This window comes from Caloenas nicobarica, chromosome 3 (assembly GCF_036013445.1).
Source record: "Caloenas nicobarica isolate bCalNic1 chromosome 3, bCalNic1.hap1, whole genome shotgun sequence".
Lineage (NCBI taxonomy): Eukaryota > Metazoa > Chordata > Aves > Columbiformes > Columbidae > Caloenas > Caloenas nicobarica.
The window spans coordinates 27550441-27577915 of record NC_088247.1 but is presented as its reverse complement, the minus strand read 5'-3'; the positions used below and the strand labels follow the sequence as shown (position 1 = coordinate 27577915).

General features: G+C 37.1%; 1 protein-coding gene across 2 annotated transcripts in view; it reads left to right on the top strand.

The window, feature by feature from the left end:
• The window catches only part of KHDRBS2 (KH RNA binding domain containing, signal transduction associated 2), a 347124-nt gene that overhangs the window by 309022 nt on the left and 10627 nt on the right, over positions 1-27475 (top strand). For both annotated transcript variants that reach the window (XM_065631960.1, XM_065631961.1), the window contains 2 exons: positions 8858-8940; positions 23786-23844. In XM_065631960.1, the coding sequence (XP_065488032.1) occupies positions 8858-8940; positions 23786-23844 (142 nt within the window). The remainder of the gene's footprint in view (positions 1-8857; positions 8941-23785; positions 23845-27475) is intronic.

Below are 27475 nucleotides of genomic sequence, written 5' to 3'. Positions count from 1 at the left end.
GTTACCGTTAAGATACTGTAAGCAGGCACTTTCTTTTTTTATTCCCAGACAGTAAACAGGACCAAGAAGAATTTCCAGGAACATTTTTATTCAAACATGATTAGCAGCAGTGCAAACATTGCTGCATTCACTATAAGCAGCACTTGTATTATAAGTTTAATCATTGTCGTAAGCAGAAAAAAAATGAGTTAGTCTCTTCTGCAACCGATACCAACTCAACATTTTGTTACACTAGTACTAGGTAAATTTTCGTAACTTTAAAAATCTTCCCATATTTTTCATAGTAAGTTTCATTTTGTCAACTCTTCAAAATTGAAGTTTGAATTTAAAAAAGTTTGTTCAATTCAAATGTATAAATTGATGACACACTATTCAGGTTGCAACTTCAAAAATTAAATCAAAGGTATCATGGAACTGGTGAAATACTGTTTAGCTGCATGGCTTAAAGCAACACCAAATAAGATTTACTTTCATTATGTCTTCCGAGTACTGCTTTGTGGTCTTTTATAAGATAAGAAAAATCGATTTAAGAGTCACAATGTTTATATAAAGCATCAGAAGTTAAGCAAAATGTATAAATTACATAAACAAGACGATTTAAAATTCACTGACCACATTTTTTTTCAGAAATATTTTTCTATGAAACTAGATTCTAGGAAATATGTGATGAACTATCTGTGTAACAATGTAGGACATATGGAGTTTGATTCAGCAAGAGGTGTCATTTATGAAAAAGGTGTGGGGTGTCCAGCAAAGATTAGGATATAAAGATTGCAATGTTAAGAATGCCTGAACTCTCATCTGGACCTGCTTCAGGATTAATAAATAAATAAATCTTTATCTGCCCTGTGTTTTAAGCACTTTAAACAATTTTGTCTCTAATTCTACTGTGAAGTTTTGTTACTGTTATGCGTTACTAATTCATGGAATCCTTAATGATTAGATATATTTTAATAGAGCATAAAAATGGATCAAAACCAAGGGATTTCACATAGAATTAACCTATGTATTTTCTTGGCTTTTCTTGACATAGAAAATATAAGGCTATTTTTATTGAGCTTTTTTGTTTTATGGTGTGGTAAAATTGGAAAGATCTCCTGTTAGTTACGATGACTCTTGCAAGTCTTTTCCTGAGGGAATTCTGTAAATTCAGAGACATGGGCAGTTTATAGAATTTGAGGATGTATTTACCAGAGCAAATTATCTTGCATTTGGCCAAGCTGTATTTAATCTGCCTACTTCCAGCATTCATAATACATCAGAGTGAAATTCGATTTAAAATTAAATGCAATTCAAGGTCCTGTAAAACACCTATCAAATTATTTCTGCTCTTTGCTAGTACCTCAGCATTTACTTGCAGATTTACAAGCTCTGAGATGTGAAGTCCTGTGGTCCAGTTTTCAAGGGTTGAAAAATAAAAAGGAGAATTCCTTGGAATTCCCAACCATTCAAGACCTAGAAATTTCATTTCCTGGATTATTATAAAGTTTATTTAAGGTTGAAATAATTTACTTTTAAGACATCGTGTCTAGCAATTCAAACCGTTGTCAAATGCTTAAACCATCATTAAGTTGCTAAACTCAGAAGAGTTGTCAGTCTGTACTAGAGGCTTATAATGATTTCTGTATATACTGTACAAGACATCTTACTTGCTCCATGGCTAGATTTTATGCCAGCTCCATCTATCGATTATGCAGCTGGGGGAGCATCAGGATGCACAAGAAGTTCACCATCTGCTTTGCTTGAAATTTTGGAAAGAGAAATATTAGATATGATAAAGAGATTTAAACTAATAATGGGTGTATTACAACCCGTCCTCCCTTGGCAGCCAAAGGCTGCATTCTACTCTATTCATTTCAGTTCATGGGAAAAATAAATCTTTCATTTAAATGCCATTTATGTGATATATTGTCACCAGTGCAACTTGCTACTGTAATATATTATCACTCAAGTACTATGTAAAGCAGTACAAGTCATCAGTAAAAATAGCAGTTAGAAATGAAGAATGTCTCCTGTGAAGACTGTCTGAGAGAGTTTGGGTTGTTCAGCCTGGAGAAGGCTCTGAGGAGACCTTACAGCAGCCTTCCAGTACCTAAAGGGGACCTACAAGAAGGCTGGAGAGGGACTTCTTACAAGGGCATGTAGTGATAGGACAAAGAGTAATGGCTTTAAACTGAAAGAGGGTAGATCTAGATTAGGTATAAAGAAAAAATTCTTCCCCATGAGGGTGGTGCGGCACTGGAACAGGTTGCTCAGAGTGTTCAAGGCCAGGTTGGATGGGGCTTTGAGCAACCTGGTGTTGTGGAAGGTGCCCTTGCCCACGGCACAGGGCTTGGAACTACATGATCTTTAAGGTTCCTTCCAACCCAAAACAGTTTATGATTCTATGGAAAGTCCTTTCTTCGGGGATCTCAGAATCATAGACAAGTGCAAAAATGAAATTTATTGCAGATACACGAAGAAGATACCTTGGTTTATTTTTCATCTCCACTTGCTGCTTATTACTAAAGTAAGTAATTCTATTGATATTGGAAGAAATAAATTTTTCTGTGAGACATTTCTGTGCAATAAGAACTGAGTAAAGGATTGACACTGAGGTTAGGATGCTATCCCATAAGGAGAGGGAATACGAAAAAAAGCACAAATAAAATGGGAGAGGAAATGGTTTCAGAAGTTCAGTTTGGTAGCAAGGTTAGGGGACAGAGAAAATACAAGAAGTTAAAATGGGTGTAAGCGGCAGCTTTGACTCATTAATTAGAATTCTTAATGTGACTTCATGGGCATAGGAGAGCCAGCAGAAGGATTTGAAAAAATAAAGATGTGAGCCAGATGAATGTTGTAATATAATTGCAGCAGCAAATTATGCTGTAGGCTAGTCTTGCAAATTTGGAAGGAGTAAGAAAAGTCTCATTTCTATTAGATTTTATTTTACAGTTTCATCCCATTCTGATTTTCAGTACATCAAAATGTATTTTAAGTGTCATTCTGTGACTGTGATTATACTGAAATTTCAATTATATTATTTAATTATATTATTTATTATATATTTCCATGACTGTGTGAAAAATGTTCACCACTATATGTTTTACCATTCAGTTATAAACATGTTTCCCATTGCTGGTATTTGAAAAATAAGGCCAATTTTGTTAAGAGGTCAGATGTGTTGAGTTTATTTAGTTGCCTCTGGCAAGCACATCTGCTCTGGGTTGTTTCAGCACTAGAGACTCTAGTTCATATATGACATTTATGAAGTCCATAACATAGAGCTCTACTTGATTCAATCAGTTAGTATTACTGTTTTAATTTCAGCATTATTTTTATTATTGTTACTTCTATTTATCATTTTGATAGGAGATAGTGCCAGTCATCTTTAAAACACTTGGTAGATCTCACTAGTGTGGGGGATATATATATCATCTTCAAAAAACTTATAATATCTAGTTATACAATATCTCTTTTTTCTGATCCTGGAGGTATGGCTGAAGAATCCAAGACCAGCTATGATAGTAGGCATGCAGGCTTATGGAATAATTTAGTCAGAATTTCAGTTTCTAAGCATAAATTATGATTCTGAGAATCCTTACACAGCAACAGACTAACTTTCCAGGTACTTCAGTGAGATTCGTCTGCTCAAACCGCAGGTTTTCAACAATGAATAATCCAAACCTAAGTTCATTACAGTTTGTACCCCTCTTTGTAGTCAGTAGGGATAAATTGCCATTTGTCTAAATTATGTAAAATTAGTATATTGAGATGTGTTCCTCACATCACGCAGGGCTGCCCGTACCTTAGAACGACTCGAGGACTGAGTCTGAACTCATGAGTGTGACTGCGACAGAAGGCAAGTCCTCCCCATTACAGCGCTCTAGAGAGGCTCAACCAGCTCAGTGCAACCAGGTCGTGAGCACACAACGATGGACAAATAGAGAAGGAGGTGACAGCAGTACAGGTCTAATTATAATAGCTGTGATGGCTTTTAACTTTGGTTAAAATTGCCATTTCTCTGACGTGATCTAACACCTTAACTGCTCTTCGCAGGAAAGATTTTAAGATTCATTAAGCCAAACAGGCAGCATGACTAGCCAAGGGTGTGAGTCATACATGTGGAAAGAGAAGGCCTCCCAGATGTATGTCTCTATTTTCTCTCCAGTGTTTCATATACGGTAAAAGGAGTGGGATATAAGATTTTCCATAGCTGTTAGCATTTCCTGAGTGCAGGTGTGTAGTCAGTTGCACGCCAGACTGTCTAACCCGAGATCTTCTCTGAACAGAGTGCTGGCTGTTTGAGATGCTCTTCCAACCTGTCCACTCGTCCCCGTGCACCATTCACAGCCTTCCGATTGCATTCTGGGTCTCCAGTCGCTTCAAAATTAAGCCTAGCAGCACTGACTTTTACAAGCTCAGCTTTCTCTGAGCAGTAAATTCTTTCAAACGATGAACTAACTAACATACAATACATAAAGGTTGGTTACTTAACTCTAACACATCCATTTAGAGAGCAATTCAACTCGTCCTCAAATAAGTGTCAAAAGTATGTGGGATAAGGTTAGTTGTAGACAAGTAGCTCTTAGCTTTCCAAGCTAGAGTGATATGAATGCATGAGAAAATATGGATGTGGCCAAGTCACAATAGAAAAGAGAGTGAGAGAGCATTGGTAGATTTATAGAAGCAAGGAAAAGAAAATAGTGGAAACTCTGCAAAGGCCCTTTTACTGGGAAACAACTGGTTTTACTTTTACTTTACTGGAGTTACAATTAGAGGTTGATTTTTATACCTTCACCTTTTCTGTGGTATAGTAGTAATTTTTATGTACCGCTGGGTGCAGCTTATTTGAAGGGCTACACTGGTTCTCTGGCTGCAGACATTTTTCTTGTTCACATAATTGCCAAGTAAAATACAGAGTTGTATAACTTACTTTACTTTGACTTATTGTTGTTTGTGTTGCTTTAAAAAAAAAAAAAAGTCCAGATATTTTGCAGGTTTTTGCTTTAGAAAGAGTTGGGCTATCTTCTGTAAAAAACTAATTAGTTTTGACTTCCTTACAATGTATTTTATCATGTATTACCAGGACATACATAAAATATTGTGAGTAGGGCAGTTTTCATTAGAAGTATTAGAATTATTTTTCTTCTTGGTTTCCCAGAGCTGCAACCTACCATTTTTCAGAGCACGCTGTGAAAATCCTATTTTCTAAGTCTATTCAGAGAAGAGGTGATTTAAACTTGGTGCATTTGAGTGTGGGCTGTTATTTCTTGAAATAGGGGTTTTAGCATTTAAGTAGGAACTTCGAGTTTAAACAGATCGGATTACGTTAGATTATGATACTCTTGTTACTGATGATGCTTATTATTTTGTTTGTATTTCTAATATTTCTTTCAGCATCTGAAACTTGAAGAGGATTTGAGTAAATCTAAATAAATAACATAAATCTTTCTCAATGATATCTTGGGTGTTGAATCATGTTAATATTTAACGTTTTCTCTAGCAGTAGAATATAAGCCTTTTTTCCAATATGTCCCTTTTTTCTCCTCTACCGTTTTTGTCCCTGGCTATAATTTTCTTTATCTGTGGTAGAGTAGTGCGCATTTGCTTCTGAAGTGAGTGTTCCCAGTGCTAATTTCCTATGCTATTCTGAGATTCTTCTGAGAGTTTTTCTTAACTTCACTTTGTGGAGAAAGACTGCTAAATACTTAATTATATTCATTTTCAAATTAGTCTTTTATTGAATTGAACTGTATTTAAAAATTTTCCTTAATTTTTTCTTTTCCTTTGGTTATTTTTTAACGCTAAACTATACCAAACCTCCTCAAAGTCATCCATAATTGTTTACAAACAGTGTTAGCCCCACTGCAGCTCCAGATGTGTATTTCTGTTCCTTTACCTCTGGTTTGGGATGTATCACTGTAAGGCCAGAGCAAATCCTAGTCATTGAAAAATCCACTTTCCTTTTCCCTGACATAAAGAGGTGTTTTTCCGATGTTTTAGAAAGATGTTTTGTTAAGAAATACCTGAGATAAAGATACCCTGGCCTAAAAGCCTGGCCTAGAAATGGTTATCAATCTGAATATTTCTAATAGTTTCCCTGTTTCATATTTTTCAGTTCATTCCCATAAGCTTTTTCTTCTGAACGATAGTGGCAGCTACCATGGGGAAAAAGACTCCTCACACAGGAAAAGAGTCTTCCCAGGCAACCAACCCCAGTCCCTCTGATAGCCTTGAAAAGGAAACCTTGTCAGTAACTTTTTGGAGTTCAAAGGAACCTGTTTCCCTTGGGTCCTGCTTATCTGCACCCTCATTAACATCTTGAAAGAGCTCTGAAGATTTAGGGAAGCACTTTCTTCCCCTTCATTGAAACTGGGTGGCTTGACCGTATCAGCTTTTCATACAAGTTTTGTAATATTATGATGAGCATGGAGATGGATTTTCCAGTGGTGAACGTTGATCAGATCAGATCCAAAATCACTTTATCTGAGATATTCCTGCTTGAAAAGCACAGACCTCAATTAAAAGGTGTTAGAACTTAAATACAGGATGGAAGGACTCAGTGTTATATACACATATGTGAAGATTTCTGGTGAAATAAATTAAATTGTAGAAATTATAGAAGAAAAAATGTCATATTCAACACTGGCAGCATGGATAATCAACCCTTTTTCCTTCAGTGAGGTCAGGATACAGCACTTCCACGTTACTTAGATTCTCTAAGAGGACATCTCTGTTCCTATCAACATATATACAGAATGTTTATCAATTTAATATGATTTGTTTATTTGTTTTTAATGCAAGGAGTAATAGACAGAGAGAGTGCATGAAGGAGTCTGATTCTATTGCTCAGTAAGAGATTGCGCTGCATTTGAAAAGGGCATCTTGGGTTCTCACCTCTGGATTTATACAGAAATGCTCTTGGGAGCACCATCCTCAGTACACAGACTATATGAATTTGAACATATTCAGACTCCTAGCTTCTGGATCTTAATAGGGTCTACACAGGAGCTGGGTGTTTCGTGTCAAAACACACGCATGGAAGAAATACTTTCAAATATTAAAGGTGTAGATTCTGGGGAGCTGAAGGTTAAAGAGAAGAAAAATTCTCAGTGAGTTTGAGACACTTCAAGGATGTGAAAGGAGCTATTTTGAATCTCAATTCCAGATGCCTAAAGGCCTATTTAGGGTGATGGTGTCTGGCTACAATACACCATATTAAACTTTGAAAAAATGCTGGATGTACCTTATATAAATAGTTCACCTGTAGGATTAGAAGATAATTCTCATACAGATTGACACAAATAAGAGAACATTGTCTAGAAAACACTTCTTTATTAATGTGCATTGTGGTTTTTTGCTGTGTTCTAACCATTCCACTTGTATTATTTGGACTGTATTGACCTGCTCTGGCCTTTAGGGAGGCTGTTAAAAGCTGTAACGTGAACCCACAGAAATGTCAAATATTAACAAGTGTTCTCTGCCCTGCTGATGCTGAATGCTGATCCGCCTCAGGCGTCAAGAAACTGAGAGAACTAATTTGTAATGGTTGCTTTTCCTGCTCTCTCGTATGGTAGGTAAACATGTTGAAATGTCTTTCCTCTTGCTACTCAACTTTATATAGGAACCTGCATCTCCTCGTGTTCACAGTAACAGGATCCCTCCCAGTAGCACACTAATTGATGTGACTAACGTCCGTCTGCTGTGGTTCATTGTTTCTCTCCTGTTCCCAGAAACAAGTTGTGTATTTAGCCATAAAATGTTAAATATATCACTATAGTCTTTTTGCTGCGAGTGTATACTAATGAAGACAAGTCAAACCGGTGCACTTCCACCTGAAATGGAAGATGACAAAGTTTGTGTGGACTTCACATTCTGGGAGAGGCTGTTCCCCAGTCTGAAAATGGGACTCTCGCTCCTGCCCAGATAAGCTGATGTGGGTGCCTGAGAAATGGAGTCACCATCCAAAGTTCTGTTCTTCCTTCAGGCCATGCAGCACCCCAGGGTGAAGTCTCCCACCTGGAATCCGTACTCACCCTTGCTGATGGGTAGGAGACCAGAAAGACAGGCAAATTTAACATGCTTGACCTCGGGAGACTGAATGCTTCTTCCTTTGAATCTTCTCTTTAGATCAGGGCTACTAGTGGAGTCTAGTTCAATACCTTTGTGTAGATTAATTAGCAGAAATAATGAAGTACCAAACTAACACTGTATTTTGTTCGTGTGGTTTTGGTAGTGTACCAGAGTGATTGTTTATTTGACTGCTGTTACTTTGGAGCTGTCTCATGCTGTCCCTTCTATCCCAACCTAACTAAACTTTGCATAGCTTGTGGGAAAGAAAAAGAAATTACCTTCTGCTGTAATTAATATTGAGTCAAAGATTTTTAAGCCCCCTTTTTAGGACTTCCCATAACAGGATTTTTTTTCTCGTAGCTATGAAATGTTCAGTTTCTATTTAACTAGACATATTTGCTCCTACAATTCATAGAGAAAAAGAAAAAGTGTTTCCGTACAGCATTTCTTGCCTACTCTGTTGTCCTGTCATATGAAAAGAGCATATCAAAAGTTATCCCCTAGATTATCTCTTTGTTTATTCATTGTCTGGTTCCTGAGCACTCTTCGGTTCAAAGGCAGCTACAATGGGTGATAATTGCCCATGGGTCCTTCAGTAAAAGATTCGGGCATTAGATAAGCTGAACCACCTTCTGAAGTTACTTGTGTCTCTGGCGCAGGCAGACTGAGCGTTTGTATGAGCCATCCTACATAATACTGGGCAAAAATAGCATGTATATGTTGACACGAGTTACTTTTACAGCTTGATAATGTGCTTTGATTTATCAGTCTTCTAAGCTGTGGTGTTCTACTTTTTCCGTAGGGATATGATGACGGATATGGGGGTGAATATGATGATCCAAGCTACGAGGCATATGATAACAGTTATGCCACCCAAACACAAAGGTAAGCATTTGTACTTTTACATTAATTTTTTTAGGAACACTTCTTCTCTTTTAGCTTCTCATGTAAATTTCCTGGTTTATTTTCCACATTAAAGTCTGCAAAATCTCTCAGTACTTTAAAAAGCTGTCAAAAAGTATTAATGGCAGGGTTTATATATAGAATTATTTAGATGAAGCAAAAATGCTAGCAGCTATACTTTTAAAATTGGTGCAAATTAGGTGTATTTTTTTAAAAAAGCAAGTGATTACATAATTTTACTATCTTACGTCATTCTGAACTTATTTCTTTTTTTTTTTCCTCTAGTAGTGCGAAGTTATCAAGGGTATCTCATATTTATGGCTTTTACAATTTTTTGGGCAAAACCAGAGGGAAATAAAAAAAATAATTGTGATGGTAAATATGTGCCACTGGTTGGCATCCACCATCAAGGTAAACTGTAGAAGGGAATTGCATGCCTAAAGTAAGGGTGAAACTATCTGTTTTCAGCAAGGCACTTTCTCGGAAACTTCTAGAATTGGTACAAGCAACCCAGTTTGGAAATTTATTTTATGTCCTTACTTTGTGTGATAATGGGGAAAATTACATTCACGTGTGTTACGATTTGTGTCACTAAAATGAGGCAACAACATGATCACTTTTTATGTACTCATACTCCACATGCACTCATATATTAATTCAACATTTGATCCATGTTTATTAAATATGGAATAACATCTTTTTAACAGTTAAACTGAAGGATAAAAGGGTTCTTCAGCCAATTATTCAGAAATCACCCTCGTGGGTTGCTAAGGGTACATGTAAGTCTCTGGAAGGGCAAATGAAAGTTTAACAAGAAAAGACACAGATTTTAACCGAGTTAGTGTGATTCTCACTGGCCAAGAAAGCGATGTACATGTGCACAGCTCTTCATTCCAAAGGCCAGAGGACCTTAAACTTGCTTTTTGTTTAACCGTCTTTTTTGCTGAATGCTTTGCTGATAAAAATGCCTGTCAGAAGTACATTCAGCTCCAGAACTGCTCTAGTGAGTGGCACTTCAGCTGATAAAAAAATACTTTTTCTAAGTATTTTTATAACCAGTGAAGTATATTTAAAGGGATTTGTCACACCTAAATGTGAACACCATCAAGTATACTTTAACAAGACTTTTAAGTAATTATACATTACTTGCTGCACCCATCATGTGATTATGTAGGTAGATATTCTTGTTGTCAAATGTTCTCCCAATTTATTTGAAAAGAATTCAGCCCATCTTTTGCTACAATAGTGAATTGTCACAGGAGATATTGCCTCCAATGTAAAAATAGTAATTAGTTGGAAATCTCTCTGCTGTGACATTGCTTTATATCATCTGAATTAACCTGTAATTTCTTTGCAAGTTGATGTTCCAGGCAACTAAATGACAAATATATCAAGTTTATGCGGAGTGTATTATAATCCAGCTAGAGCTGGCAGTGATAATTTGACTCAAGAAAGAAAACTTATAAGAGTCACATAATTTTGTCAATTGAACAGCTATTAAGTTTAGTCATCAGATACATTTTCTACTAACGTGGGCTACCTCCACGATACCTAATCTATTTAAAGTCTGCCACTAAAACATTTGCATTTGTAACATATGGCAGGACACACAGTCACATGTCCATGTTGAGTGCCACTGAATGCTGAAAGTAGTCGATTGATTTCAAAGAGAGCACTTTCAAAACAACACACTTCTCATTTCAGAGATTTAAAGAACAAATGGACCATTAGATATGCAGTTTGGATTTCTGTACCTTATTGACCATTTAGCTTTACAGAAATGCCTCCCTACTGAGCCAAAATAATAAAAGACAATGAAATAGTATGACCAAAATATTTGGTTACATATATCAAAAAGTTTTCTCCCAGTCTCAGATCTTGGTTATTAGTTTACTCCAATCATATAAGCAAGACATATCATGCACACACCAAACAAAGAAGATAAGTAGTACTGCTTCAAAGTACTTACTCATCTCATCCAACGTGTTATTTACAGGAAAAAAAACAAAAACAAAAACAAAAAACACCACCAACCTTGTAGTCAGTGTCTGTGATCAGTCAGTCAGTGAGAAAAATATTATTACTGCCCTCTGCAGGGATTGACTGAAATTCTAAAGCATGAGACAAGAAAAAAATGTAGTTAGTGCCTGTTCACATTAAGGGCAGAGTTTTCACTCGCTTTTTATGTCTTGTTGAGGAATCAATATGGAAATTTTAGAGAAGGTACAAGCTCTTGCCCGTCTGTCTGTCTCGCCATCCATGTTGACAAAGCCTGTAGACTTTAATTGTTTCAAATAGAAGAATGTGTTGGTGCAGGGGGCACAGACAGATGGGATGGGTGGATGGTCTGGATGCAAGCTGAATTCAGAGTGCTTTCGAGCTGAGCACATCGTAAGTCGCGCCTTGTTCCCCCGCTCACCCGATGCACAGAGTGAAGATAGAGTTTGGGCAGGCTGCCACCACCACCCCTGTTACCTATACCCTTGTCTGCCAGACCGTATATCTGCTTCCCATTTGCTCACCAGAGGCTTTCTGCCCGTATATATTCCTTCTCAGGGCCCCTAGTCCTTCATTGCCAAAGAGGTTTGATTTAGAATTTTTATAAATTAGGCTCTGCCAATCAGAGAATATGAGCACACTATCAACATACACCATGGTGCTACAACGCGGGATTATGATTTAGTAGGAGCACCAAAAATACCAAGCCCTAAGATCATCCAGATACAAGTAGAGATAAATGCTGTGTTTCTGTGCACAATTATCTGAAGATAATTATCTGAACCTAAAGGTCAGGGGCAGTGTTGCCAGCCCAGCAACACATTTTATATAGGCCCTTCTCTAATGAACTCTACAACTGCCATCCTTCCAGACAGAGAGCTCTGTCCTTCATGACAGCAGCCTGATTTTTAGGCTGAAAATAGGGGGATGGGATCACTTTTGGAAGAGACTGTGACAGAGTCTTGGGACCAAACTGGAATGAAACCCACAATAAGTCTGCATGGCTGAATGAGCTGAGAGGCTCCTCAAGAGCACTTTGACACGGACACAATAAGCAACCTGAAGAAACAGAACAGCAGGACTCTCACTATGGTAAGTGCAACCTGCGCCTTATTATGTTTGGGGTGACTGATTTTAGGAAGGAGAGAATTTTGGGCTATGACAAATACAGTCTATATTGCATGAGACATATCTTGCTTTAACTAACAGAAGCTGCATTTCTAAGGCCACCTTTTTCCCTCCTCACCATCCTGTCCCATAATGACAACCCAGAACACAAGATGAAACCTTAGGACAAAGATTTAAATGAACAATTGGCTGCCCTTCCCAACTGTGTCTATAACCATTATTTATAAGATTCCACAAAAGACTACAGGTTTAGCAAGGACATTTAGAAAACCTGCTCATTTTAGAAATTTGTTCATACCGATGTCAAAATACAGATTTTAAGGTAATTAGAATGAAGGCTTTGTCCAGTGTCAAAGAGAACAAGGAAACAACCATTTCACTGGGTGGGAGAAGACATCAGATCTGACATATTTCCCATGGGCAAAGTTGCACTGCACTTCGAATTTCTTGATGAAACCTCTTTTTCCTCTCTCTTCCTCTCACTTCCATACGGTGTGAAGATGGCTTTCAGTGTTAAGTACATCTGCCTGCCCAGACACACCAAGAGACATGCAGTAGTTGTTAAGTTTATACATTACTCCCCAGGCACTTGGAAGTCAGGCAGAGAACACTCAGACCCTTTCTGCCAGCTAGATTTACCTCCTGAGTCTCTAGTCTGACAACTTGGGTTAAAAATATAAAACCTAGACATGCTATTCAGAAGTAAAAATCCCTTTCTGAATATGATTGCTAGTTCTGCTCCTCACCACTGCCTGTTCACCTGTGTCAATGATAAGGCACAGCAGGGATGTAAGGCAAAGAATTAACCTAATGTTCTCAAAAAGCCACATCTCGTCTCAGCAACCAGTTAATATCAATCTTAAGTTTTCCACTTGCCTTGCACTTGCTACATAAAAACTTGTAAGAAATATATTCTTGTTGTCTTACAGAATTCTGACATTAAAAAAATTATTCTCACTGCACAGGTGTTTAGGTAGACTCAGCTCTCACCTGTGAGCCCTTCTGTCAGATGCTGCCCAATTTCCATTGCTAAGGTCATTCCTGTGCAGGCCTGTAAAGGTATGCTGCTTGTCCACTTTTTGATGATTCTTAGCAATTCAAGCACACTGATATTCTCAATGGCTTCTTACCTTCAAACCATGTTGGAACATGTCATGGCAACCATTCTTCCTTTCAATTCCCACTCAGATATTGATTCAAACAAATAAATATGACTTTTATAGGGCAACAGGCAAGTCCATGAAAGAAAACACAAAAATGGTAGCAGTATCAATTTCCAACTCAGCTGTAACACAGATGATGTAGGAGAATCCTGTCAGTTTTCAAAATATAATACACTTTTTTATCTTCTTAGCAGGAACTTTTAAGTCTGTTGAACCACCACCACCACTGGCCAGGATTCATGGGCTGGGAACACTAAATCACCAGGAGAAAAGAATGAAAAGTTTTGTGAGGGAATCTAGAAGATTTGCCTCTCCGGTTACTCGAAGCTTGGTAGGGAATCAGACTGTACTGCATGCAAAGTGTGGCCAAATTCCTCAGCCAAGACCAACTGAATGATTTTGTGGCAGTGGATCAGTTGCAAGTGAATCAGCTGAGAACTACGATGGCCAGGAGAGCCATTTTCAGCTCTGCTACCACATCTATAGTCATCTCCACTGACCTTTGTGTCTCTGCCAACACCAGCAGTTTCGTTTCAAAGGTACCATGTCTCACAGACAAAAGAGATACTAAGGAAATCTGGGAGTGACAGGCTAGTCACAGGACGAACCATGAAGAGTACATTCTATTTAATGCGCTTGTGCATAACCTGACCAGCCATATGTAGTGTAAACAATGGCACTTGACAGGGAAAAGCAAAGTCAATGACTGTCCATTGAAGCTTAAGATTTGTGTTTGATATAATGTCCCTGTTCCACAGCATTATGTTAGATAACTGCCAAAATGAAAGTGTCTTAGAGGACTGAAAAAGACAGAAAGGTGCAGTATCAGAGAATTTCAAGTTGACTGGCATAGCTTTCATCTAACTGAATTATACTTAATTCAAAAGATATAATTATCTGTAGTTCATACCTATAGCTATGCTGTCATGTGCAAAGTCCCATTGGGCTCCTGTTTCTCAATGATAGTAACAAAATTATAACAAGAAGTTTCAGGGCATATATGGTGCCTATGTTCACTTTCCTGCTATGGCAGATAGTTGCTATAATCACATCAATGTAGTAATATCCCAGTAACTATATGTTCATAATGATACCTATCACTTCAACCTGTAACAGGCTCTGCAGTTCGGATTTACATTCTTATAATTATTCGGACTCACTGAAATTTCAAGGACATATTCAACAATTGACAAACTATTGACTTTGAAAATAAACTTTGTTTTCCTGGTTATTCTTGTTTCCATTGTTAAGTTCATTCTGTCTACTGTACAGCTGGTGATTACAGCTCCATTTTGTGCAGTATGGGCTGCTAGTACAGGGGACTTAGAGATCACTTATTTCTGATCTGATAAGAAGGAATATAACATGTACCACCATTCAGCCCATATCACTTTTGTGGCTTATGGTACAATCATTTCAGTGGTGGACTATTCTATGCTCCAAGCTCCATTTGGATTCAGCAAAAAATGATGGCCCTATGTTTCAGTAACAGAAATTTAGTGTTAATATTAGGAGAGAGTGAAGAACAGTAACAGATCTAGAGTGCTTGGTAATCTTCATCACCATAGCTTTTAAAACCACGTTAGAAAAATTTCAGTGAAAAGCCATGTAAATAAATTTGTGTTCTTATAGGTAGACAAAATTATCTAGGTCACATGTTAAGGTCACTTCTAGCTCTATTTTCTGTTACCTTTTCTCCTCTTTGTTCATGCATGACTACATTTACTTCAAGATAACAACACAGGATAATCTAATTGGGCTAAGGAAGCTGTTTTATTACAAATAGAAAGTAACCCAATTTTCAAAATCCATTTTGATTTGCGGGGTGTTTATGACTGATAAAAATCCTTTTAGGAACAATTAAAGTAAATCTGATGTTTCAAGCACTAAAAAAGTAAATGTATTTTTCATAGAGTAGGATCCTGACTTTCATATGTTTCTCATGTTTTGTTAAGTTACAGTACATAATTCTAGTCCATTCCTTCAGGGCTATCTCATAATAAGGATATTAGATCTTAATTTTTCAGAGGTAGCATTTTCATCTAGATACACGAATGTACACAAACTGAAGACTGTAGCACGTGTAGTACAATGCACATCTATAGTACAATGCAACGCTGGATGAACTTTCTGGTTTAGACTGTCTCCTTATGCTGAAAAGGGGCCAAATTCATTAGGGGGAAAAAAAAATCTTACATGCAAAAGTATCAAGACACTGAAGAGTTATGCTACTTTTATTTGCCACTACAAAGAAAATCAATATCATGGCTAACTCATGTGAAGCATAAACTATCTTAGATGCTCCTTGTAGTTTCAAGTATTGATGTAGACTTCTTACAACAGTGCCAGGGCATATACAACAATAGTTAGTGCAAATTGCAACATGAAACCTGTTTTGTCAGTCTTCTCACTGACATCTCTATTCATTAGAAGAGTAAATAAGTCTTGCACAATTCTGCAAGAATGAATTGCTAAAAACCTTCTGCTGTGGGCCTAAGGGACAGACAGCAGTAGCATTCAGATTTTTTACATTGTTTTTACTGATGTCACAGATGTCTTGGAGCCACCCAGTTTAGAGGCCACCTTCTTCCTTGTGACTGATGTTAACAGCATTAACTTTAGCATCACTGTAAACTCTACAAATCCAAGTAACTGATCAGCACGTTACTGTGCTAGAGTTCTACAACTGAAAAACTTATGCGTTCTTCAAAGATCTTTGAGTCAATATCCCTGAAAAGCTTCTACCTGCATGGCAGAAATGACTCCTATATTGTGCAGAACCTTTTTGTGCTAATTTTTTTAAAGGAAAATCTAATTTGAAAACTCATCAAAATCTGATTAGAACAGTTACTTGAGAAGACCATTGCCAGTAGCCAATGGCTGTTGTACAGCAGATAAGTTCTGATCCCTATTTCTGGATTCAATGTTCAAATGACAGCTATCAGTTTCCTTACAGACATCTGGGCAGGGGAGAGAAGCCTGGCAGACTTCTAGTAAATTCCTATCTCTTGCCAGTGTCTCTAGTGTGATTGTACCTACCACTTGCAATGTAGTTCAGTGTTTCCTGAGGTGTCCGAATATCTCCCCTCTCTCCAGTGGAATCTCCAGTTATAATGCTGTGGAGAGATTTCAAAGCAAAAGATGGCAGAAATGCCCAGTGTAAAAATAACATCTTTGGCTGTTTAATTGAATACCAAAGAACTACAGAGCAAATATTTTTGAACAGTCCTAAGACAGAGACTTGGAACTGCCATTGAGAAACTCACAATTGCGTTCTTTCGTCATGTCTTGCTGAGGAACTTCTGTAAATGGCATTTCTCAGATTCATATGTTCTGATGCATTCAGAAGGAAAACACCGAAGGAGGTCAATGATCTTCCTTGAATGTAGAATGAGTATAGTAGGTATTTAAAGCAATGATCAGATACCTTTATTTAATCAATCAGTCCCACTGTTTTTGACTGCTTGCTTTGTGAAAAGTTCCTGCAGACTAGTTGTGGAGAGAACTATCCATAGTTAAATGAAACAATTTTGTCCTTAGTTTAAAAATGATGGCTAGACAGAACTGTGAATAATCATTAATTTTTTTAGTAGATTATCACATGGTTAAATCTTTTGCTGTTATGATCAGAGGTTTACTCACTTCTCTCTCACTATCAAAATATTACCGTATAGTAAAATATAGAGACACATAAATATAATCCAAGCTGCAATAGGTAGAGTGGTTATACCATTCTTTGTAAAATGGGATATTCATTCTTATTTTCTCTACTGTGCACTCACTTTTTAACCAGTACGCATTATATTTATACTTTGCCATATTTCATTTTGGCTTTGCCCTTATATCCACCTGTTCATAAATAAAGATTTCCCTGTATTTTATTTCCTAACTGTTGAAATCAATCAAGCCAAGAAGCCTAGAATATGACATTTTATGTATCTTCACAGCAATCCACTTACGGCATTCATCATCAGAAACTGTTTTCAAATGCCACTTCTCATTTATTTGATTCGATGAGCAAAATGGAATCAAATTTCATTACTCTGAAGTAGAGAAAAGTTTTTCCTCTAAAACTGGGTAGGATTCCTAAAATTCTGCATCATTCCCTTTGAAATACTGTGTCAACAGGCATTTTGTATTATATTCTGAAATAGTCATAATTCTGTGTCTGTGAGAAAAGTACAGCGGAATAGACAATATTTGAATATAAATGGCACTGTTCCTGTGGCTGTAGCAAATCACCAGTAGATTATTTTCTATTTCAGATGTTGCAAGAAGTTCAGAACCCAAAGTCGTCTTCCAATTACGATGGCTCTCCACTCCTATGCTTGTATAACTCTACTGTCTTCATTATTTATTTTATTTTTTCAATTCAGGTTTGCAATAGCATGAAATCAAACATAGGAAGACAGCGGAGACAGATGAGATCTAGTTTAACTTCAGGCATGTTGTAAGCTACTAAATAAATCCAGGGAGTACAATCAGACTTGAGGTTTCAGAGAAAGGGAGACTTGATCCACTACAATGTTCATGTTATTCCATTAGTTCTAAAGATCTATTCAGTAAAGGACTATATTCGTGATTTAAGGCTGAATCCTACAAGAAGTTCCTTTATTCAAAAGATTTCTCGTCTTTCCTATAGATATAATGCTCTATTAAGTATAGACGTTCCAGTAAGTTTCAGATTCCCAGGAGGATTATTTCTTTATTCACTCATTTCCACTATGAAATATTATGTAACGTTATTTTTCAAAAATGGCAATTCATGTGAATGCACGTCTTGCTCATCTGTCTTCCAAGCACAAGCATACTGCTTTGTGTAAATAGCTTTTCTTTCATGGCCAGCTATGTGTTAAATCCTGCTGGCTCCCTCCCTCAAGTAGGAGGGAGTAGCGTTACATACGCACTCTTACATAAACTGAGTGCAGTAGCATTAGACAGGATCCTGTGAGCCCAGGAGCTGAGTATTTGATTGTATCTATTATCGATGTTGAAAGTTGTAAACTCGTGAGAATTACCTAACAGAAATGCTACTGAGAAAGAGGGTGATAATGGGAGATAGAACAAGACTTTAAAGGATCCATTTGAGGAAGTGAAAAAGAATGAGAGTTGTCTAAAATATTGAATCCCACCTCTAGAGATCCTCCTGAATTATCCTGGGTCTTAGCTTGACTCAAGAATCTGTTCTCGGAAGCTACCCAAACTGGGATATATCTATACGGAGTGCTAAGATTTCGTTTATCTGTGTCTGTCTAAAGTATCGATGCTGTTTGCAAGCTGATGATGGCTGGGAATCCCTCTTAAAAGAGTGCCAATCCTAATACACGATATTGTTTCACTCTCATATTGTTGAGTGACACAACACAAAGAGGGTTATTTTTATTTCTTCAAAGGATAGCGTGGAAGTTTTTCATCTGTTTGATTATGAATCTGAACTGTGGAACTTCACTGGCACGAGCTGAATCTCTAGTTTGGACCAATTCAAGTATTTTACGAAAGAAGCCCAATTATTACCTAACGGCTGAGTTACAACTTCAAGATTGATCAAAAGCTTGTTTTCTAAATTGACTAGCTTTTTCCTAAACCTTTCATAATAAAAGATTCCTATAATAGTCTAGAATATGTTCTCTCATTTAAAAAGTGAAACCATTAAGAAAGAAAAATAAGATATAATAATGTCTTCACAGGTTGGGGGGAAAGAAGTTAAATTTAGATCATCAGGTCTTAATTAAAGGCTTTCAGTTTCTTAGGATCTTTCAGGACAGACTATAGAACACACTTCACCTATACAGATACATGTGTTAGCAGAGTTTAAAGCAGATGAACGACGAACTCTTTCTTGTCCCTTTCAGCTTTGCCTTTAGTAGGCCCATTGTACGTGTGCAGCCATATTTTGTGCTCCACAATTAGACAACAAAAAGTTAGATGCATCTCTCAGCAAGTGAAAGCACAGAACAAAAAGAGAAAGAGGAAGAACAAAAAATCCCACAAAAAACATGAGGGATCAAGAAGTACTCAGGTTCTACACTTCTTGCAACGTGCTGCTGCTTTATATTAAGCTGTAGGAGCAGCCAGGGAACCAGATGGCCATGTTGCCGACCCAGGGTGTCTTGCCAGCAGCTTCCTGCAGGTGCAGGAAGAGATTGGTCAAAGGCTAATGCACTCAATTCATTGATGTCATGATTTCCTATACCTAATGATGTTGATCTCTGAGTGGTGAACATCACCCTGACCCCAGGTGGCTTGTTGACCCAAGAGTCACGATTTTGTGGCTTGAGTCTTCGGTTTGCTATTCTCTGCTTAAACCACACTAAAGCACCATTCTCTACAGCCTTTTGGATAACACGCTGTGTGGTTTCCCATGGGCGTTGAGAGTCAAACCGGGGTTCGTTTTCTCTTAGCTAATTTCAATTTGAAAAAGTTCCCGTTAATGAGAGCTTAAAAGCCTCTGTTGGCTTTTAAGGTTGCTATTTAGATAGAGAGTCTCCGTGTTTGAGCATTTCTCGTACCACAGGAGCACCAGATAATACAGGTTGGAAGACATCTCAGGAGGGTTTTATCTCTCAAATAAGGAACATAATTTGTGGGTTTGTTTTTTTGTTTTGTTTTGTTTTGTTTTGTTTTTTTAAACTGATCTTGCTTTATCTGCATGAAAAGAAGACATCACAATTTTATGGATGCTTCGATCCCAAATCATTAAAAGTAATAGGTTTAAAAGCACCAGCCAAACTCAAAAGTTTAAAATACATATAAATAGGTTATTGTTGTGAAGATTAACAGTATGTGTAGTATTAATCTTCTTGCCCACAGAATAGGAACAAGGACAGAATCATACATCTTTGTTGGAAAAGTTTCATATAGATAGAGAAAAATTACATCAAAGCTTCTCCCAATGCAAGCCATTTGAGATATAAAAGGAATTAAGCTGCTTGTAAGCTTTGTAGTCCCGTGTATATCAATTCTTCCATGAGTATTACATGTAAAAAGTTACTGAAGTCTAAGTCATGGCACATCAAGACCTCTATGTTTCAGAAGTCTGGTGTTAAATTATAGTGCAATGCTCTGAAAACTTTGGAGTAAAAGCTAAGAAGCTGATGATGAGATAATCTTACCTGCTTTATAAAATGTGTTGCATCCTGCTTTCAGGTGAGCGCACGTACTTAGGTAAATTACACCTCATGTAGCTTAAAAGTAATGAATGGTAATGACAGATAATAATGTCTTGTTTCCAATTAGCACTACCAAGAGAGCCTGAGGTTTCTAGAGCTCATGATCACCGTATTTTCCAGGAACAGTCTCAGAACTTTAGAATTAAATAAACAAGTTTTATTTATGCTGAATGCATTTGTTGAGTATTTCCTTTCTCAGCTGGGCATGATGCAAATGAAGTACATCTCTCGTAGTTCAATAATCTAAAAAAGATCTTATATATATAAAGCCATATTCTATCACTCATTTTTTATAAACATCATCTGTTGTTCACTTTGCTAAAAAACAGAGGAAAATGTTTACAAATACATGCATGTAATAGATTACCGTGAATATTCAGAAAGGTTTAAAATAGAGCAGACTAATGAATAAGCAGTCTAGCTCACAAAATGTGAGTTTAAATTAGGTATTTCAAACTAAGAAATAAATTTTATTCACTTAGGTATTGTTCGAAAAACTTTATAATATTAGTTGGCAAGGAATTTGAAATGCCATTTTGGCTCAAATCTATGAAAAATGTGTATTATTCAGGAAAATAAAGTTGGAGAACTTAGGTCACAATCATGTATTGTACTATGAATTATGTGTTTTCAGAAATGTGTTAAGTATTGTGCTTACAGACATCAAATATGCAGTATATAACGAATCACTTTATTTCTACAGTTGCAATACAGCTTGTTATTTTAATGGTTTGTGTATTAACTTTGTATTCTATTTATAATGTATTTCAGTTCAGAATGTTCCCTGTACAGGATTTTTGTCTCACATTGTTATTGTCTGTATGATTGTGTGTTTTTTCTCTAATAAAAACATACAACAACAAAAACATAGCAGTGAATTTTTACTTGTTGTTGCCAGTCTTGCCTTTTGCTGGATGTTATATTGATGGTAGTAGCTCAAGGCCCTACTCAGTGACCACTGAAAGCAGGACTGCTGTTGATAACTTACTGGCCTTTGGATTGGGTCCCAAGTGTGCTGCTTTTAAACCTGACCTTTGGATGCAGATGCTGTATTTATTAAATGAATCAGGAAGAAATATTAGCATCTTATCTACTGACAGAAGATGGGAATTCTGGGCTTCCTTCTCTTGTAACTCCACTCCCTAGTCTGACACCCTCCTCCACCCAGAAAAGCAGGCATTATGCCAAAATGCAGCTGCTTAAATTTTATTACAGTAGATTTTTCATATGGCTGTCTGCCAGATCTGGGTGCTAAGTCATCTGTCTGTTCTGAACATTTCAAGTAATTTCTTAGGTCTAAGCCATGAGCCCTGTAGATATAACTAGATACATGATTTAACCCTGATGCTGCCAGTGCTCTAGTTCACCTAACATAATCCTATAATTTTATTCAACTGGCTACTAGAATCATTGCAAATATAGAATGCTTAGTATGTTCAACAAATAAAAGAGGTATCCTTCCTTTTTTTCTTGCACCACTTCAATAGGAGAGTGTATCTATTTAGATAACTAATTTTCAAACAACTGGATGGCTCCCATTGTCCTGGAAAGTAATGTTCTGCAGTGATTATGTCTTATAGAGCTTGGTTGGCATTGGAAACAATCTTTAGAAGTATTAACTTCATTTTCATTCATGTCACTCCTATGTCCACTGTCTGCAACTGCTTTAGCAAATGAGTTTCATCTGTCTGAGATAGTGACGTCAGTGTGTTATCCACTCACATGAGTGACTTCTGGCTAAATTACTAAATTAATGCACAACTATTATAGTTGCATTTTCAGTTCAAAGAAACCCCACAGATGTGTGTAGCTGAAAACTGCCTATGAGAGCCATGCCCAGCCAGTCAAGGGATGACGTGTCCCAAATCAAAACAGCTTGACTGTCAGTTCTCAGATACAAGCAATCGGTGCTTTTAAGTGAGATACAGCACATGAATTATTATCATAAATTATTCCAAGAGTAGTTATGGATAGTTTTGAAGTTTGAGAAATTAAAAATCTGATTACAGGCAGTTTGTGAACAAAGACGTCAAAATTAGTTAAGAAAATAATTGTTATAGATTGCTTGTTTATTTCTTGCATTTGTGAAATGATTTTACTTATGGTCCACTGTCAACTAAGTTTCTCTTTCAAGTGTAAACTAATATTTTTTAAATGGTAATCCAATATGGAAAATTGTCTGAGCAATAATGTTATAAATACTGCAATATTGAGCTGATTGCGTGCTTCTGTTCATTTCGCAAGCGTCTGTCTCACACAGTCTAAAAGGAAAAAGAAGCAAAAGTGACAGTAAAAAATTAACAATAGGGAACATGTTACATTTTCTTCTTGGTTCACTGCAGTCAGAAGAAATACAATATAGTAGAATTCATGGAATTTTTAAGTTTTTCTGGGCAGAGACTCATTCTTGTTATGTCTAACCTGGTACCTAATAACAGCAGTAGTCTGATCTTGAATTTGGTACCAGCTACCAAAACCACAGTGCTAACCGTAAACAGTAACAGTCAAGCAAAGGTGTGAATGATTCCATTTCCATTTCATTATGTCTTAGAGGTCAAATTTTCTGGGTGTCCACTCCAGGTGATAGCGGAGGATTGCTCATTATCAGGATGCAACTATGATCTGAAATCTTTGGATAACATGTTAATATCACCATATATAATTATTGTCAATTAGCAGAAAGCAGTGAAAAAGTCTATTTGAGGCTCTCAGTCTGATTTTCCACTCCTTGACCCTCGGTACTTTCAATATGCATTTTATTGATTACTGTATAAAACTTTCCTTGGGTGTCCAATAACTGCAAAGGGAAGATGGCTGTGGAGAATCAGCTTTCTCTCTACAAGCAGTGGAAACATACTGTCTTCTTCAGGAGAAAAGCTGAAAACTTGACAGTGTTTTGGCTAAAGATAAATAGTTTACAGGTTCCACACAATACAGTACAGTCAGCTTTGGGGAAAATGAACTATGCTGAGTTTGAAAACGCATAAAAGTTTGGAATTACAGATAAATGAGATTAAGACCTCTTCTGGCAGTTTAACAATAGTGAATAATAAAGTGGATGGTCTTTTTTCAGACCTTATTTTTGCAAATAGAATTTCTGTCAGTGTTTGTCACGTTGCCTAGGTTTACATATTTAGAACCAAACTCATTTTATCCTCAATAGATAAGAAATGTGATGTGCTGTATAATAGCTGTTATTGTCACTGATACATTTTCTTTCATATTTTTTAAATTCTCACTATCCCTGAAACTAGCTGTACTATGCTATCATGTAAAAGTGCTAAAACATATCTCATTTTCTATGCTCTGTTTTTGGTTTTAGTTGGTTACCTATGATAATAATGACATGGCTCTCTGAATCTGTTACAGCGTGCCTGAATATTATGACTACGGTCATGGAACAAGTGAAGAGGCTTATGACAGCTACGGTAAGGTCTATTCTATCTTCAGCAAAAGTGTGAAATCAGAAGAAAAAATCTGTCGCTGACAGCTCAGAAATTATTTCCACATACTTTTCTTCCTTTCTTTCTCTGCTTTTGCAAAGACAAAACAAAATGGATTTGTGTAACTTTAGGGTGAGGTTTGACATATTGAAGTAGGACCAGAAAATCGGACAGATCAATTTTGATCAAAATTACAAAGCCAATTAATCACAGTCACAGATCAGTTTAACAGCAACACCGAAGTTTCCGATTAGCGCCTGACTATATTTCACAGCGTTAAGTTTCAGTCTGCTTGATGTACCAACAATACTATGCACCTGCCACTGTCATATGCACCACTTCAACCAGCAAGTTTTGTGAGATTTTGAAATGTAGACCTAGTCAAAGTGGAAGGGGAGGGTGCTGTACCACCGTGGAACCCCCTCTGCCCCGTGACAGAGGAGTATCTCATGCCACACGGGGCAGTAGGAGAAGAGAGAGCGCTGCACTCTCCGCATCTCCCCAGCGGGTCTGTGTCTGAGCAAAAATAGTTGCACTTCACGGGAAATGAGCTCATGAGGCGAAAAGAAAGCATTGCTCCAATGTGTACGGCCCATTTTCTAGGTCTTTTTTCTGATCTTAGTGATGTTACAATAACTAATTAGAATCTAATCAATTTCCTCTTAGTCAGTATTTTTTCAGTACATTGTACCGTCAGATGGCACAGTGAATCTCACTCTGACATTTTCACTGGCATAACAGAGCAAAGCTGACTATTGTCAGATTAAAGACTGACCACAGTATACCCAGCAGAGATGTCATGCTTGATTTACTACTAATAATAAACTATCATAAGTTTACATGGTGACTTCCAAAGCATTGCAAAAATGAGAGCTGCTGGAAATGACACTGCAAGTAAGGAGTTACATGAGTATTGCTGCTCGAAAGAAATAATTTTATTCATTCAGCTGTGAAGCAACTGTCCCTGTAATGCAAAGTTGCAGTTTCCTTTGTATTTGTACAGAAATCATGAGACATTACTGAGATGTTCTCCAAATGATTTCATTGCATCATCAGAAATAACTTTTTATATAATCAGTACTCACATTTGGATAATACAATGTGCAGTGAAGCATATTTTCAGTGCTAAACAAGTAATAATAATAACAACAACTTATCTATATGAATGTGTGTGGTTCGGTTACCCTTTGTTTTGTTTCCTTTCTGTATGTACTCTTTTAATACCTGCAGTGAAAGACCTTTCCTCTCGTCTACAGACCCTCTCTCCACTTCTCCTTCCAAATGCATTGCTGAGGCTTTGGGCTGTGCAGAAAGGCATAGTCTGAGCTCAGCAGTGAGAATTACCCACTTTTAACTAAACTCCCCCAAGCTGCATCTCAGTGTGTTTGGGCAAGACATTTAAAGTAATGTCACTCTTCCTCCAATCCCTCATTTGTAAAACTAGAAGAATATTACTTGTTTTCCCAGCAGGGGTTTTGAATTGACTAATTAGCTAAGGCTTAGAAAGTGTTCAAGGAATGGCATCATGACTAAATTTATGCACTGCATGAAGCTCCTTTTTTTCTTCCGTTCAGCAGCTGAAACAAACTCAGAATGCCTGGGTTTGCTTTACTAGACTTGTCTTTAAATATATCGTCGATAGTTGTGGAGTTTCTTTTTGCTTAAACTGTTTTCTGAGCTGGCATTTGAATACAAGGATCTGGAATAGTTTTACCAGTAACCTGGAGTAAAATTAAAAATGAACTAATATTCCAAACCGCAATTTTTCTACTTTCTGAAATCAGACATTTTTATATGTGGATATTTGTGCTCCTGTTGGTTCACTTTAGCAGAATAATAAGTTTGCTAGTTCTGTTCTCTGGAAACCTGTGTGTGAACTTCCTTCATCCCAAAGTCACTACCATTTACCTGAGGTGGTAATCTGAATATATGGAGCTATAGAATATGTGCTTAACTTCCTCATTCTCTAAATTCTTGGTACGTATACTGATGTTCCCTCCATATCTGGCTTTCTCAGTGCCTACCACCTAGCCAGTAAGCAATTTGGCGCCACTCCTCATCCTTGTGGAACTTTTACCCTAATTATCTGTTCCCAGAGAACTGTTCCTAGTCCTTCTTTTTCTGGATGTTTTGCAATTCATTGTGAGCCTTCTGAGTCTATCCCACTGTTTAAAATCAGCTGTCTCTTCATTTTCCACCTTCCTGCAGAAATCACCCCAGCCCAGTTTCACACCTTGTTTTACCTTCCAGAACAAGGCCATATTCCTCCTTTACAATTCTTTCTGGCACACCTCTGTAATTCAGAATCCCCCCAAATTCTGAATAAGAGCACATAAATGGTACATGAATATAGAATTGGTGTCTTCTTGTTGTTATTGTCTCTTAGACATTTTGTGTAACAACTTGTCTTTTCACCCTTATCCCTTCCAATAATGCTATCTGAATTATCAAAAATTGACTAGCTTGGCATTTCTTTGTTTTCTCGCATGCATCCTTTTGGTTCCAATTTATCTTTAGGGAGGACGGTTTTCAATACCAAGAAGGTTTTCTTTTATTCTCTTTGATGAAGTAGATTCAAACAAATAACAATGCTACTTTGTACTTACATTATTTTTCTACAGTATAATATAAAGCTCTCTGTAGTTTGTTAAGTATTATACAGCACCACAATACTCCTATATGATCTGTCTGCTATGACTTATTTTTGTATCTGGGCTCCTGAGAAGTAGCAGGTGGGATTTGTGTCATGGGGTTTTTATGCTACTTTTAATAGAGTTTATGGAGAAGTCTGATTGGGTGCACTGTTTCCTCAGAAGTTGTTAAGATTTATGTATTTACAGATTGTTCATGGTAGGGTGGCAGAAATCACAGAGTTGTTTCAGAGCAGAGCCCACCTGAACACCATGTCATTCTCAGAAAGTTTGTCACTTTTTTGAGTAGATGGAAGTACTAAACACGAAAGGACCTATGTCACTTGTCTGAGGCTGGGCAAGATTAATTCTTACACACTATTCACTGCTGTAAAATAGACAAATTGAGTTGACTGCCTTGATTCCTTGTTCAATTTCTGATGTGAAGGTTCCTGAGAATTCAGTCCCCACCAAATCCAACCAAGGAACCTCACAAGACAATAGAAAGGTCAGCTGAGAGGGATATATGTAAAATCCCACGATTTCCCATTACTTAGGGAATGAAAATTCATAGCACAGAACCTTCTCATACAGTTAGACACTTAAACTCTATTGTGATTTGATATGCTTGCCACCTAGTCTCTCAGGATCAAAGTAGAGACACTTCAAAGCATTCCCTGCAGCAGCCTCTGGGCACCTGGAAATACTCTACTAAGGAATTATGAGATTCCTACAGATTTTTGATAGGATCAGGATTATGCAGCTACTGCTAGAGAATTTTTAAGATTGCTGTTCTGGGCTGAGGAATATAAATTTGGGACATATGCCTGAAAATCTTCTTGTGGATGTAGCCCTTATAGGCTTCCTCAGGTGAGTAATAAAGAAATCTCTTTAGCAGGCACTTTAAAATTAAAAGGCCAGTCACTTAAAGTACTGTACACTTTTCAAACATGTAAAGCACCCTCACCTCTAATTCACACTCAGTA